The sequence below is a fragment of the Sorghum bicolor genome, chromosome 5, assembly GCF_000003195.3.
Source record: "Sorghum bicolor cultivar BTx623 chromosome 5, Sorghum_bicolor_NCBIv3, whole genome shotgun sequence".
NCBI lineage: Eukaryota > Viridiplantae > Streptophyta > Magnoliopsida > Poales > Poaceae > Sorghum > Sorghum bicolor.
This window is the reverse complement of record NC_012874.2, coordinates 52,974,433-52,986,556: the sequence shown is the minus strand read 5'-3', so window position 1 is coordinate 52,986,556 and position 12,124 is coordinate 52,974,433. Positions and strand designations below refer to the sequence as shown.

The 12,124-nt window shown below is 44.4% G+C and overlaps 1 protein-coding gene across 1 annotated transcript; it reads right to left on the bottom strand.

Moving 5' to 3' along the window:
- On the bottom strand, positions 392 to 1,803 carry LOC8075820 (translation initiation factor IF-2). Its single transcript, XM_002449481.2, has one exon. It carries the CDS (start codon positions 1,674 to 1,676, stop codon positions 660 to 662), a length of 1,017 nt encoding a protein of 338 aa, XP_002449526.1. The 5' UTR covers positions 1,677 to 1,803; the 3' UTR covers positions 392 to 659.

The following is a 12,124-nucleotide window of genomic DNA, read 5'->3' as shown; positions in this document are numbered from 1 at the left end:
GTTATGTGTATGTGTCACCGATGAGCCCCATGTGTCAACAAAGGGATTTTGGAGTCATGGCTTCACCACATGTAGTAGACGGGTCCTCTTCGCAACTTTTAGTTGTATAGACAAGAAATGGATGTGAAATTTTTATAAAAACATTACTGTCCATTGATTAAAAAAAATATACTAGTACTACACTATTGTATTTACACAAAAGTAAAAAAAAATAAACACATGCCGGCCAAAAAATAACTTGTGCAGTGCAGTGGAGGTACAATCATATCCATATATGCACAGAGGAATATTTGTTCAGGTAGAATCTGCACCATGATCTCCATCCATCTCATCTTTTGCAGGCAGTCTGCAGTGCAGAGTACAATACTAACAATGGCCATTGCTCACAGCATATATAAAGCAGAGCTGGTTAACGTCACTAAACTTTTTACAGTAGATATCACCAAGCATTAGCCTTACAAAAACCGGTTACTGGCTAACCATGCATTCCTTTACATGTAATTAACAACCTCCCTCACAAACACACATCTCATACGTACCATTTATATAACCCAGAAAGTTAAAAAAAATACTACTAAAAAAAGGGTAAAAAAGAGTTACTACATGAGTGATGATCAGGGAGGAGCCCGAAGGTGATTACTGAATACAGAACAGGCTGCTCAATGCACCTTCTTGGAGAAGAGCCCCTTGATGCCGAACAGCCCGCCGCTGCCGGAGCCGGAGCCGCGAGCGGCGCCGACGTCCGCCCGCCGGCAGCTGACCTGGTGCCGGTACCCGATGCACGAGTTCACGCTCAGGTTCAGGCCCCGGACACCGCCGCCTAGGCCAGGCTTCCGGCCGTTGTTGGCAGCGCCGGCCGGTTTCTCCTTGTGCTGCGTCGGCGGTGGCGCTCGCCTGTCGGTGAACAGCTCAGAGGCTGAGGCGACAGGGGCGGGCGCAGGCTTGGCCGCCGGTCGCCGGATCTGCCAGACCGGGCTGGACCGGCCCACCGGCACGCCGCCGCCGGAGCGGCCCGGGCTCGCCGCCCACCGCCGGAGCGGAGGGGCGCCGCCGGCCTCGCCGCGGGAGTTGCTGCGCGAGCACGGCGCGCTGCTGACCTTCCTCGCGGGCTGCCGCGGCCTGGACGAACCGGACCCGGACCCGCCGCCGGCCGAGCGGCTCCGCGAGAAGGGCCAGATGTTGATGTTCAGCTCCGAGCCTGCGCCGCCGGAGCCGCAGTGCCCGCCCCCCTGTTTCCGGCTGCTGCCGGTGCCGTCCTTGCGCTTCTCCTTCTCCTTGTCCCGGTCCTTCTCCTCGGCCACCGGCGCCGGCTTCTTGGAGAAGATGTCGGTCCAGCGCTTGGAACCTCCTCCTCCTCCTCCGGAGGCGGTGGGCGGCGCCGGGGAAGTGATCGAGGCTGTAGGCGGCGGCGCGACGGTCGCAAGAAGGGACGCCTCCCCTAGCTCCGGCTCCGGCTCCGGTTCCGCGACGGGCGGCACACCTTGGCTGATGGCGCTGCCCCTGTTCTTCCTGGACGCCTGCTTCGGTGGGAGGACGGGGAGCGGAAGGATTACCCCGCCGGCGAAGAGCTCGTCGGCGCAGGAGGGCGAGGCGGCGGGGTTGGGGTGGAGCGGCCAGAACTCGAACTCCGGTGAGGAGGACGCGCTGCTGCTCCTCCTCGCCTCGGCGGCGTCCATGGCTGCCTGGGAGTTGGAGGAGCCGGCCGCTGTCTGCTTCTTGCTCCGACCGATTGCTTCGGAGGTGGTGGAAGTGGAAGGGGAGGGAGGGGAGAGGAAGGTGGGGAGGTGGCAGCGCGCGGCTTTGTATGGGTGGGTACGCGAGGCAGACGAAGGCCATTAAGAGGGGAGCACATGGGTTGGTGGGCCCCACGCACGGCCTCCAAATGCTGCCATGATATAATAATAAGTGGGTGGGACCGCGGTGGGTGTGGGGCAGGGGTGGCGGTGGCCGGTGGAGCCGCGGGGTCAATTTGGCAATGGCATAACAGTTTTTTTTTATCTGCATTCTTTTACTCATTTAGAATTAGCTTTAGTATTTTCTTAGCGTTTTTTTTGAAGTGGAGAATTCAACCAGATTATTTCTGGTGCAGGTTAATAGCTTTCTATCAACGGTACTCTATCAAGTCTCATAAAAAGTATAATTCTCATCTAAAAAGTTTAAATATTTTTAACTTTAACTATATATATTTAAAGATGTTACTAGTAATACTTATGTTATATAATTAGTATTATTAAAAAACTATTGAATATATTTTCATAGTAGAATTATTGAAACATAAAATGTTGTTAGTAATTTTTATAAATCTAATCTAACTTAAAAATGTTTAACCAGTAGGTAGCGATATTTTTTAAAATAAGCAGGTAAGTTACTACCCTAACCCTCTAACCCCAAGACTATCTCCAACAATGATCAACCAAAATACAAGACTCATTTGTCCTTTGAGTAGCTCTATAGGTAAAAGGTTTCATATCTATTTTTAGTCTTCTCCAATAAAAAGATCTAAAAGACAATACTATCTACAAATAGGTGTCAAAGAGAGAGGATACTCAAATTTGGGTTATGTCTCTCTTAATATTCAAAATAGATCTTCTGTATAGATACTCTGTTGGAGACTATATGTATTATGTTGGAGACTCTTTAGATTTGGGCTCAAATGAGTCCAGCCTAATGCACGGGCGAAGCTAGCATGCAAGGTCATCGGGGGTCAGTAGGCTTTGGCGACGAGGTCAAATAACTTGCAATGCTAGCTAGTGATTTCCCATTGCTTTGGCCAGTCGCTTGGGTCAGCCAACCCCTAAAATTAAACGTAGCTTCGCCTCTGCCCTAATGGCACGCAGATACTATTGTACACATATCGTCACATGAGTACATGACATCTCTAAAAAACGATTCCTGCACCAAACCAGGCCATCTCATTGGACCACGTCACCTGGTTCTTCTTCATCCTGTAAGATCCCAAACGAACGGTCCTCGAGCGTTTTAGCGTGGCAGAACTGTTCTCGAGCGTTTTAGCATGGCCTGTATACAGGCCGGTTCCAAAGGCTTTGTGAGGCCTCTGGTAAATCCCGGACAGAAGATATATTTTTCACCCCGCCGTTCCCTCTTCTCTTCCATTCATTGCTATTTCTTTCTCATCTCTTGCACCGTCACGAACGCAGCCTAGAAGACATCTCCAGTCAATGGAATGGTACGTCATCTTCTTCTCCAGTAAAATTGAAATCTTGTAGTATCTATGACCATATCCCCTTTCCACCTGAAAATAATCAAAATCCTACCTAGTCAGTGGTCACAAATATCATCCTTTAGATCCAACCGTCGCACCCAACCATCCACACCAGCTATCGCCGCTACCGGCAAACTGCACGGGCAAAGCCAGCGGCACTCGGCGCCCCTCCGCCTTGCAGTGCCATCACCCTCTGGCCTCTGCTCGGCGCTGCGGTCACGTCCCGCACCGGAGAACCGGCCACGCCCGCGCTGGTAGAGTGGCCGTGATGGGTGCAGACGCGACCGCCGCCGCTCGGGCTACGCGAGGGGCTCACAACCGCCTCCCAACTCGACGTCCCCAAGCCGCGCGGTTCTTGGGGTAGGGGCCACAGCGGCCCCAGCAACCCTGGCAGCCGACGCAGATGGGATGCGAGCACGGCGACCCCAGGTGCTCCGGTCTCTAACATCCTGGCGTGCTTCATTTTTTGTATAATGGATATAAATCCAGCCTTTATACCCATACATGGATATACAAACTCCAAAGTTTAGACTCAAGCCTCACAAATAAGGTACGTAAAAAACAAAAAGCAAAAACACTAAGAGAGCTAGAAAAACTATGAACTTCTTTTTTTGCGTGGAGAAAATCTATGAGCTTCTATGTCCTTACTTTTATCTTGTGCATCCTAGTTTACTTAGAAACTCTTGATGTTAGGCCTCAAAATTTGATCTTGTGCGATAGCAATCCTTCGCATCCTAATTTACTTAGAAACTTTGATGTCAAAAGGAAGCCACCAAAGTGTGAACCGCACGTGAAACTATAAAGACAGTGCCTTCTAAAAAGAACATGAAGTAGAAATGTCATTGTTACCCGTCCAATATGGACATAGATTTCACCCACAAGATCCACATCGAGAGAGGAGGGGTGCATCAATAGATGCCTCCAAGGAGTAATGCAACTCACGAAGGCATCGTTACCGTCAGCCCAACAACAAGATCGCCTAGCACCCAACCCACTCCCAGCAGCAGCACACCAATGACTAGCGTAATCTAGTGTTGACGGTTGCACATCGACCACGACCACCACCACCACCACACAATCTCATACACCGACAATAGAACAGGGAACACAAATCCATTCATCAAGGGCAGATTGGAACACCCAAGCAACCTTCGCTGCTACTAATGACCTATACCACCACCGACAACACCACCATGCTCGGTGACACCGGATCCATAACAGGGGCTGCCGGATACACGTACAGAATTTAGATTTAGACCCCTAGCTATTGAGCTCTGTGAGCCTTTCCCTAGCACTGAACTAGGCAGACACAAGCTACTGCTGCCACCAACAATGTCATGTCATCGTCATCTTGCCCATGTGGTCAATGACCCTTGACCACTTGCAAGCATCCTCTACGCACCACTTCATACAAGCTTACCACCCTTCCATTGATTTGCTCTGCCACGGTGAAGGCAATGGATCCAAACATGAGGACACCAAATTTGGCAGAGGGTGCGCCAGGTCGAGCCATGGGGGCCAAATCAAGTCACCATCATTATAGCCCAGGATGGATTTACAAACTCTGGTCGCCGTCCACTCAACATACGGACCTCCCATGTAGCTCGAGTAGTGGTGACAAGGATGTGGAGAAGCATCTTCGATGCAGCAAAATCGATCATGGACAGAGCAACCGCCGTCTCCTCTACAAGAACTTACTCGAGCCTGAGCCTGATAGGAAGAAACCCCATCGCCTCCTTCCGCGTGGTCGCACGGACCATCAGTGACTCTCTTAGGTCGCGTCGAGGCTGGATAGATGAGGGATGTGGATGATGGGCGATGATCTCAGGCTTCCACCCAAGTTAAGTGAAATGCTTTTAAATGATTTTTGAACTTACTGAGGGGTGCCATTTCATACAAACCATCCTTTATATCTTTCAAGGGACTAAAAGTTGCAATATCACTTGATAATTTTAGTAATCCCTAATTTGGGTGTCATTAATACACCAAACTCACAAAGTAGATAAATGCACTTTGAATCTCCTCTTTTTGATGATTGATTGATGATAACCAAGCTTAGGCTTACAAATGATTGAAAGAATTCAAAGCTTTGGAACCCCAACTTATATGAGTAGCTCCACCTTAATATGTGCAATTGATTTGAATTCAACTTGAAACAATCAAATTTTTACATATTAATTCAAAGAGCACCCCCATATTTTGGATTTTGTGGGGTGCCTAACAAGTGTTTGTGAGCATGTGTATACAAAAGTGTAATGCAATATACATGTTATATGACAAGCAAGGAAAGAACCTTTGGTCATGAATTTAAGAGCAAGGACATTTCCTAAACACATGACCAAAACCAACAATCATCACACACAAGTTTAAACAAGCATAACCACAAGTTAGATAGATAAGCATTAACCTGGCCTACTAAATCAACATGCATATTGGGTATATATATATATATATATAATTGCATCTCATCATAGCATTAGATAACTCATTGATCAACAAATTAGAATACGTATATTTCAATGTTCAAGATAAATTCAACCAAGCAAGACTAAGTTCTATTTGGACAAGTCATAATAATTGAACAAATTGGAGTTTGATACTATCATATTTGTCCGAGCATAGGGACCACAATTGGCCCACCCATTTTGCAAATCTTCCTTTTTGGTGAGTAGTTTTAGCTATCCCCACCTTCCCCAATATATAAGTAATAAATCTCATAAGATTTGGTTATAATAGTCATTTATTCAAGTGCCAAAAAAACATATAACTGACAGTGAAATCTTCAATTTAAAGTGTAAGAAATTGTTTTTTATTATGTGTCAGGGTTGACTGGGAACAATATACTCGTAGAAGCCAAAGTTATCATGCATATGTGGTGTGGCCTATGCATGCGTAATATACTGCTTCAGCAGCAAAGAACATTACCGCAAGATTTTTGTTTCTTGGAAAAAAATTAAGAAAGGGAGAAAAGTTGAAACAAAACACATTTAAATATACTGACTTTTTCTTTCACATACGTAGCATCTAACGATCACTGCCACACGTTCGGGCATTAGCACCGGTCGAGAAGGGCCTGTTGCCCCGGTTCCCGAGCCGGTGCTGCCCTTCCGGGACTAAAGGCCCACCCTTTAGTCCCGGTTCCGTTAACCGGGGCTAAAGCCCCCCCTTTAACACCGGTTGGTAACACCAACCGGTGTTAAAGGGTCCTGCCAGGGCTGCCACGTTGCAGGACCCTTTAACACCGGTTGGTATTACCAACCGGTGTTAAAGGGTTTCTTTTTCTTTTTTTTGGTTCACTTCTTCGGTTCTGTTTATTGTTTATATATAATATATAATAATAGGTTTTTCAATACATGTTTTGCTGATACAATAATATATTTATATTACACGCATATTAAGCATATATAAATGAAAATTATAGGCTAAGCTTAATAGTTAAGCTTTGCCTATAATAAAATGAATAGACCACATCAAAAATTAAATATATATGTAAAAAGCTTTATATATATATAGTTTTATATGTACAAAATTCGTAACACATATATACATAGAGTTTGTTCTCCCAATGTCTACAAACGATACAAATGATCATCGTTGTTTGGTATAAGAGTTTCGTTGCCGTTGAAGTGAAACTCGCCGTTTGGATTGATCACTTGGTCGCGGAGAAATCCTGCTATCGTCTCTTGGATAGCTTTGATTCGGTCTTGTTGTAGGACCTTTTCCCTCAGCCATTCCGTCTTTAATTTGAAATAAATAAAAAAGGTATTAGTTATCTAAGTTATTCAATATAATTCAGGAGATAATGAAAAGAGACATGTAACGTACTCTGAGCGTCTCTGTGGGTGTTTGATTGACTTGTGCCATCATGAATTTGCACACGTAATATGCACATAGATTGTTCCCCCCTTCTTGTCTTAAACACCACTGTACGATGTATATATATATAAAAATATTCATGACCACGACAATAAGAAGGCTAAAAGTTAGCGAAAGTTTGTTAGCTAGTAGAACTTACTTGTGGATGTATTATGTTAAGCGGCGCTTTACATCCACTGAGATGTTCACGGTCAATGAATCTTTCCCAAACCCTATACACAGCCATTGTGGATCGTGAACTAATAATTACAGAGTCATATTATGATATTTTGTAGCTGAGATCGACATTACGTACCTTTGAATAACGTTTACCATTTGTTGATAATTTTCTTGTGGTTTTCTCATTGAGTCGAAGATTATCAATCGGTTCTTGGGAATTTCAATGACCATGAGTATCCAGTGAAAGCTGTTTACACACACATATATAGGGTCAGTCCTATAATGTAAAATAAAATATGCATGCACTTAATAACTATATAACTCACTCGAAGTTGAAGGGGAAGAGTATTTTTTGTTTTTCTTTTTGGTTTACAAAGAACCTCATAAGATTGGTGCAGATTTCTGTCTCATAATCTGCTGTCCACACTGCCTGCGGAGCCTTGAAAACAATATAAGGGTCAACGAACCCAATACTATTGTCATTTCTCATTCTGAGCTCTCTCATTTGGTGCCTGCATATATACATACAAATCCTAAGTGTGTAAGGATTATATACATGTAATTAAAGAAGTTAGAAGTATAATAAAAAGGAAAAATACTTACAGACAAAAGCAGCTGACAAGAGATTTGTCAAGAGCGTCGAGGTGGCATAATTGGTGCAATTCTTCGAACTGCACGTATATGAGGTCATCTCCATGGAAGTAGTGATGTTGTCTAATACGAACAGAAATCCAATTCTCTCCCCTTTTAGACGCCTCAATGCACCATTTGTTTATTGCAAACATTTGTGTGCCGAGCTCGTGTAAACGCTTAGGGTCGAATAGACTCCTGCCCGGTTCATATCTTGCCCTCCATTGATCAACTACCTCAGCTTTTTCAAATGTATGGCATCCAAGAATAGCGGTAATTTCTTCTATATTTAAACCGCTCTGTCCAAAGTAACTCTCAAGCGAGTCTAGCTCAGACAACGCTAAGGATTTCTTTGGCATCAAGTCTTCATTTGAGCCGTATTGATTTGGCACAATCAAAGGGGGCACCGGTTTTGATACTTCTCCGAGCTGTGGGACCCCCTTTCCTACTCTCTTCTTAGTAGGCTGTGAAGACTTGACCAGAGACCGCTCATAGTCCGAAAGTGCTGGCTTTTTCTGAGCTTCGCATTGCTTCTTTTGATGGTCCGCCACCTTCTGCCTCAGTTCCGATGGCTTCACATAAAAGTACGACTTTTCTGGGTTAAGCTGTTTTTTCCTTTCCTCCTTTATTTTATCAAAAAATTGTTGGACCTCAGCTTTAGATGTAGCAATTACCTCCTCTTCACTCTTTTCGTAAGGTAATTTTTCTGGCGTCTTAACTCTCTTTGCTGAGGCCGCCTTCTTTGGAGGTGGGACCGATGACTTCGGTCCTTCTTGGACGGACCGCTTCTTACTACCTCGCTTTGGAGGCGAGGGGACCGACCGTGCACTCTTTGGAGAGGGCGGTGCAGGCGGTGGAGGGGGTGGGGCCGATCTTTTTGGCGTTGGAGAACGCGGTGGAGGAGTTGGAGAACGCGGTGGAGGAGTTGGAGACCTCGGTGGAGGAGGTGGAGACCGTGGTGGAGGCGGTGGCGGGGTCGGTGTGGCCGCCGCAGGTGTTGGAGGAGATCCAGCATTGTCACCGCCCGCAGCACTATGATGCGCTGGGGAGAGAACTGGACTTAGGTTGGAGGAGTCCCTGCAAAGAAAACAATTACAAGTTTTGTGAGTAAACTTTTTTTAAATTTCAATACATAATAAATAATATAAGAAGTAAAATCACACACAAACCTATGCTGAGGAATAATTATGAAGCACTTGCGCCAACAAATAAATGTCTTCTCAGCTTCACCTAAGGTCTTCTCTCCGTCTCCCCCTTCTATGTCTAGTGGCACATTGCCACAACCTTTCTCAACCCTATCAACCGAGACGCTAGCATATCCACCAGGTACTGGTCGATTATGGATTCTTGGAGTGCCCGTTCGGTCGATAGGGTTGACAACAGCGATAGCCACCTTTTTGGTGGCATTCCCATCTGGTACATGCAGCTCACAGGTAGTAAAAGCCTCTGTGACATCATCCACGGGGAAGTGTAGCTTCGTGTCATCCTGAATGGTTGGTACTTCCGTGGATGCGCAGCTGCTTTTCAACTGGCCTGGGGGGCTAACATTGACCTCAGGCTATGATGTACCTTGCCCTTTCGTCATTTGACTAAGTGCTGCTTGCACTTGCCTTTGAATCTCTGCCTGCATCCATTCTTCACGAGCTTTCTCGCGCTCTTGTGACTGCAGAACAAAAGCTTCCAGGCGGCGGATCCGCTCTGCCTCCTCATCCTTCTTTCTCTGGCGGCTTCTGTAGGTATCTTGATCGGCTTGGAATGATTGCAGCCACGGAACTGCCCCATAGCCTCTCGTACGCCCACCGTGCTCAGGATTTTCAAGCGCATAGGTGAGTTCATCCTTCTCCCTGTTAGGCCTGAACTCACCAGACTGAACCGCCTCTCGTGCACGGACTAGTCTCTCTGCTGCTCTAGAGATTTCTTGGCCCCAAACTAGCGCCCCGGTGTCTGGGTCCACGCTTCCCCCATGACCGTAGAACCAATGCTTGGAGCGCTCGCTCCAATTCTTTGCTATTGTCTCGGGTGTGACCCCCCTAGCAAGCAGCTCCTGTTCCATTCGGTCCCACTTGGGAACAGCACTCTTATAACCACCTGATCCCATATGATGGTGGTATGCCTTTTTACTGGCATTCTCTTTGTTTCTATTGGCTCGTTCCTCGCCCTCTTCTGATGTTTTGTACTGCACAAAGTCATCCCAGAAGGCCCTCAGCTTTACATATTGCTTGAGGTTGAAATCTGGAGTCTCGTTTTTCTTGACATATTTATTGTACAAAGACTTCTTCCAATTCTGGAAGAGTACTGCCATCTTCTTCATAGTCCAGTCATAAATTCGCACCTTCAACTCTTCATCGTTGGTGTCGAAGGTGAAAACGTCTGTGACGGCTTTCCAAACTAACTCCTTGTCACGATCAGAGACAAAACTGATCTCAGGAGCACCTCGCTTCTCTCTCCATTCACGACAACTGATCGGTATTTGATCTCTCACAAGATATCCACAGTGATTAACATATTTATTTGCATGCTCACCAAGTGGTCTGCCTGTAGCTATCTCAAACTCAGAGATTACATAGCGGCCCTCCAACGGCTTCTTTGGCCCTCGTGGAGGTACGCTTCTCCCCGTAGAGGTCGATCCATAAGGCTACACGTACATATAGAAACAAAAATACTAAATTAATAACCAAGTAATAAGTTTAAAACCTAATGTAAGAGATGCATTATTTATATATGTTTACATTTACATACCTCGCCAGTATTTTCTTCTTGTTGCACGACAAGTTGTTGCTCAGGGGCATTGCCCTCTTGTTGCTCAGGGGCATTGCCCTCTTGTTGCTCAGTAGGATTGCCTTGCATGATGTCGTGGTAATCAACGAAGTACTGACTACCTTCGTCGATTATATTTTGAATGGCAGCTTCCATATAATCAGGATCATCATGAGGACGGTCAGCCATTTCTATGTCTGCAACCATACATATATATATTCTATATAAGATAAGAAATACACTAATACTACTACAAATGAAAGTGTTGGAGTGCTCTAAAAATAATACTAGGATCTTTTAAGCCAAGTAATACATTAGAATAAAAAACAATACTAGAATAATACATACATACAAAAAATATTACATATATATGTGTGTGTGTATGTACAAAAAATAATATACATACATACAAAAAATAATACATATATAAAAAAATAGAACATACATACATACTATATACTAAAAATACTACAAGAATATATATTACAAGAATACTACAAAAATAATGAAAGTGTTGGAGTGCTCTAAAAAATAATACTAGAATCTTAAGCCTAATACACTAGAATAATATACTAAAAGAATAATACTAGAATAATAGTACAAACAATAATATATACAAAACACTACAAAATAAAATATAATACAAGAATAATACAAGAATAATAGTACAAACAATAATATATACAACACACTAGAAATAAAATATGATACAAGAATAATACAAGAATAATATACTTCAAATAATATACTAAAAAAATAATACTACAAATAATATACTAAAAAAATAATACTACAAAATAATACAAGAATAATATTAATATATTACAAATATATACTAGCATAATATAATTTATAACAGGTCAACACTACACTTATACTAATGTACTAAAAACTATTACTAGAATAAAATACTAACATCATGCATTATTTTTTAGTGTGTATATATATATACTTAATATATATACTAGCTAGCATTCATTAATTATTATTTTTGTGTACAAATATATAGAAATCACTAAAATTGCAAAGTGATTGACATATAATTCATAACATTTATTTATTATATATATATAAACTGCAGTGGAGTATTTATTATATATATATATATATGTATATATATGGTTTTGGATTATACATTGCAGTGGACGCGCGCGGGGCCGGGCGTGGAGATCGAGACGTAGATGGCGGCGTTGGTGGAGATGGTGGTCGCGGCGGCGGCGCTGGTGACCGGAGCTGACCGCGGCGGCGCTGGAGACGGCGGCGCTGGAGATCGGCGAGGTCGCGCGCGGGCAGATGAACGGGCGGCGGCGCTGGATACGATGAACTCGACGAAGACGAACTGCTCAGATCTAGGACGCCCATGACTTAAATAGAGGCGGACCCTTTAGCACCGGTCCGTGGCTGGAACCGGTGCTAAAGGGCCTTTAACACCGGCTGGTGTTACGCGCCGGTGTTAAAGGGTCACCCTTTAGCACCGGG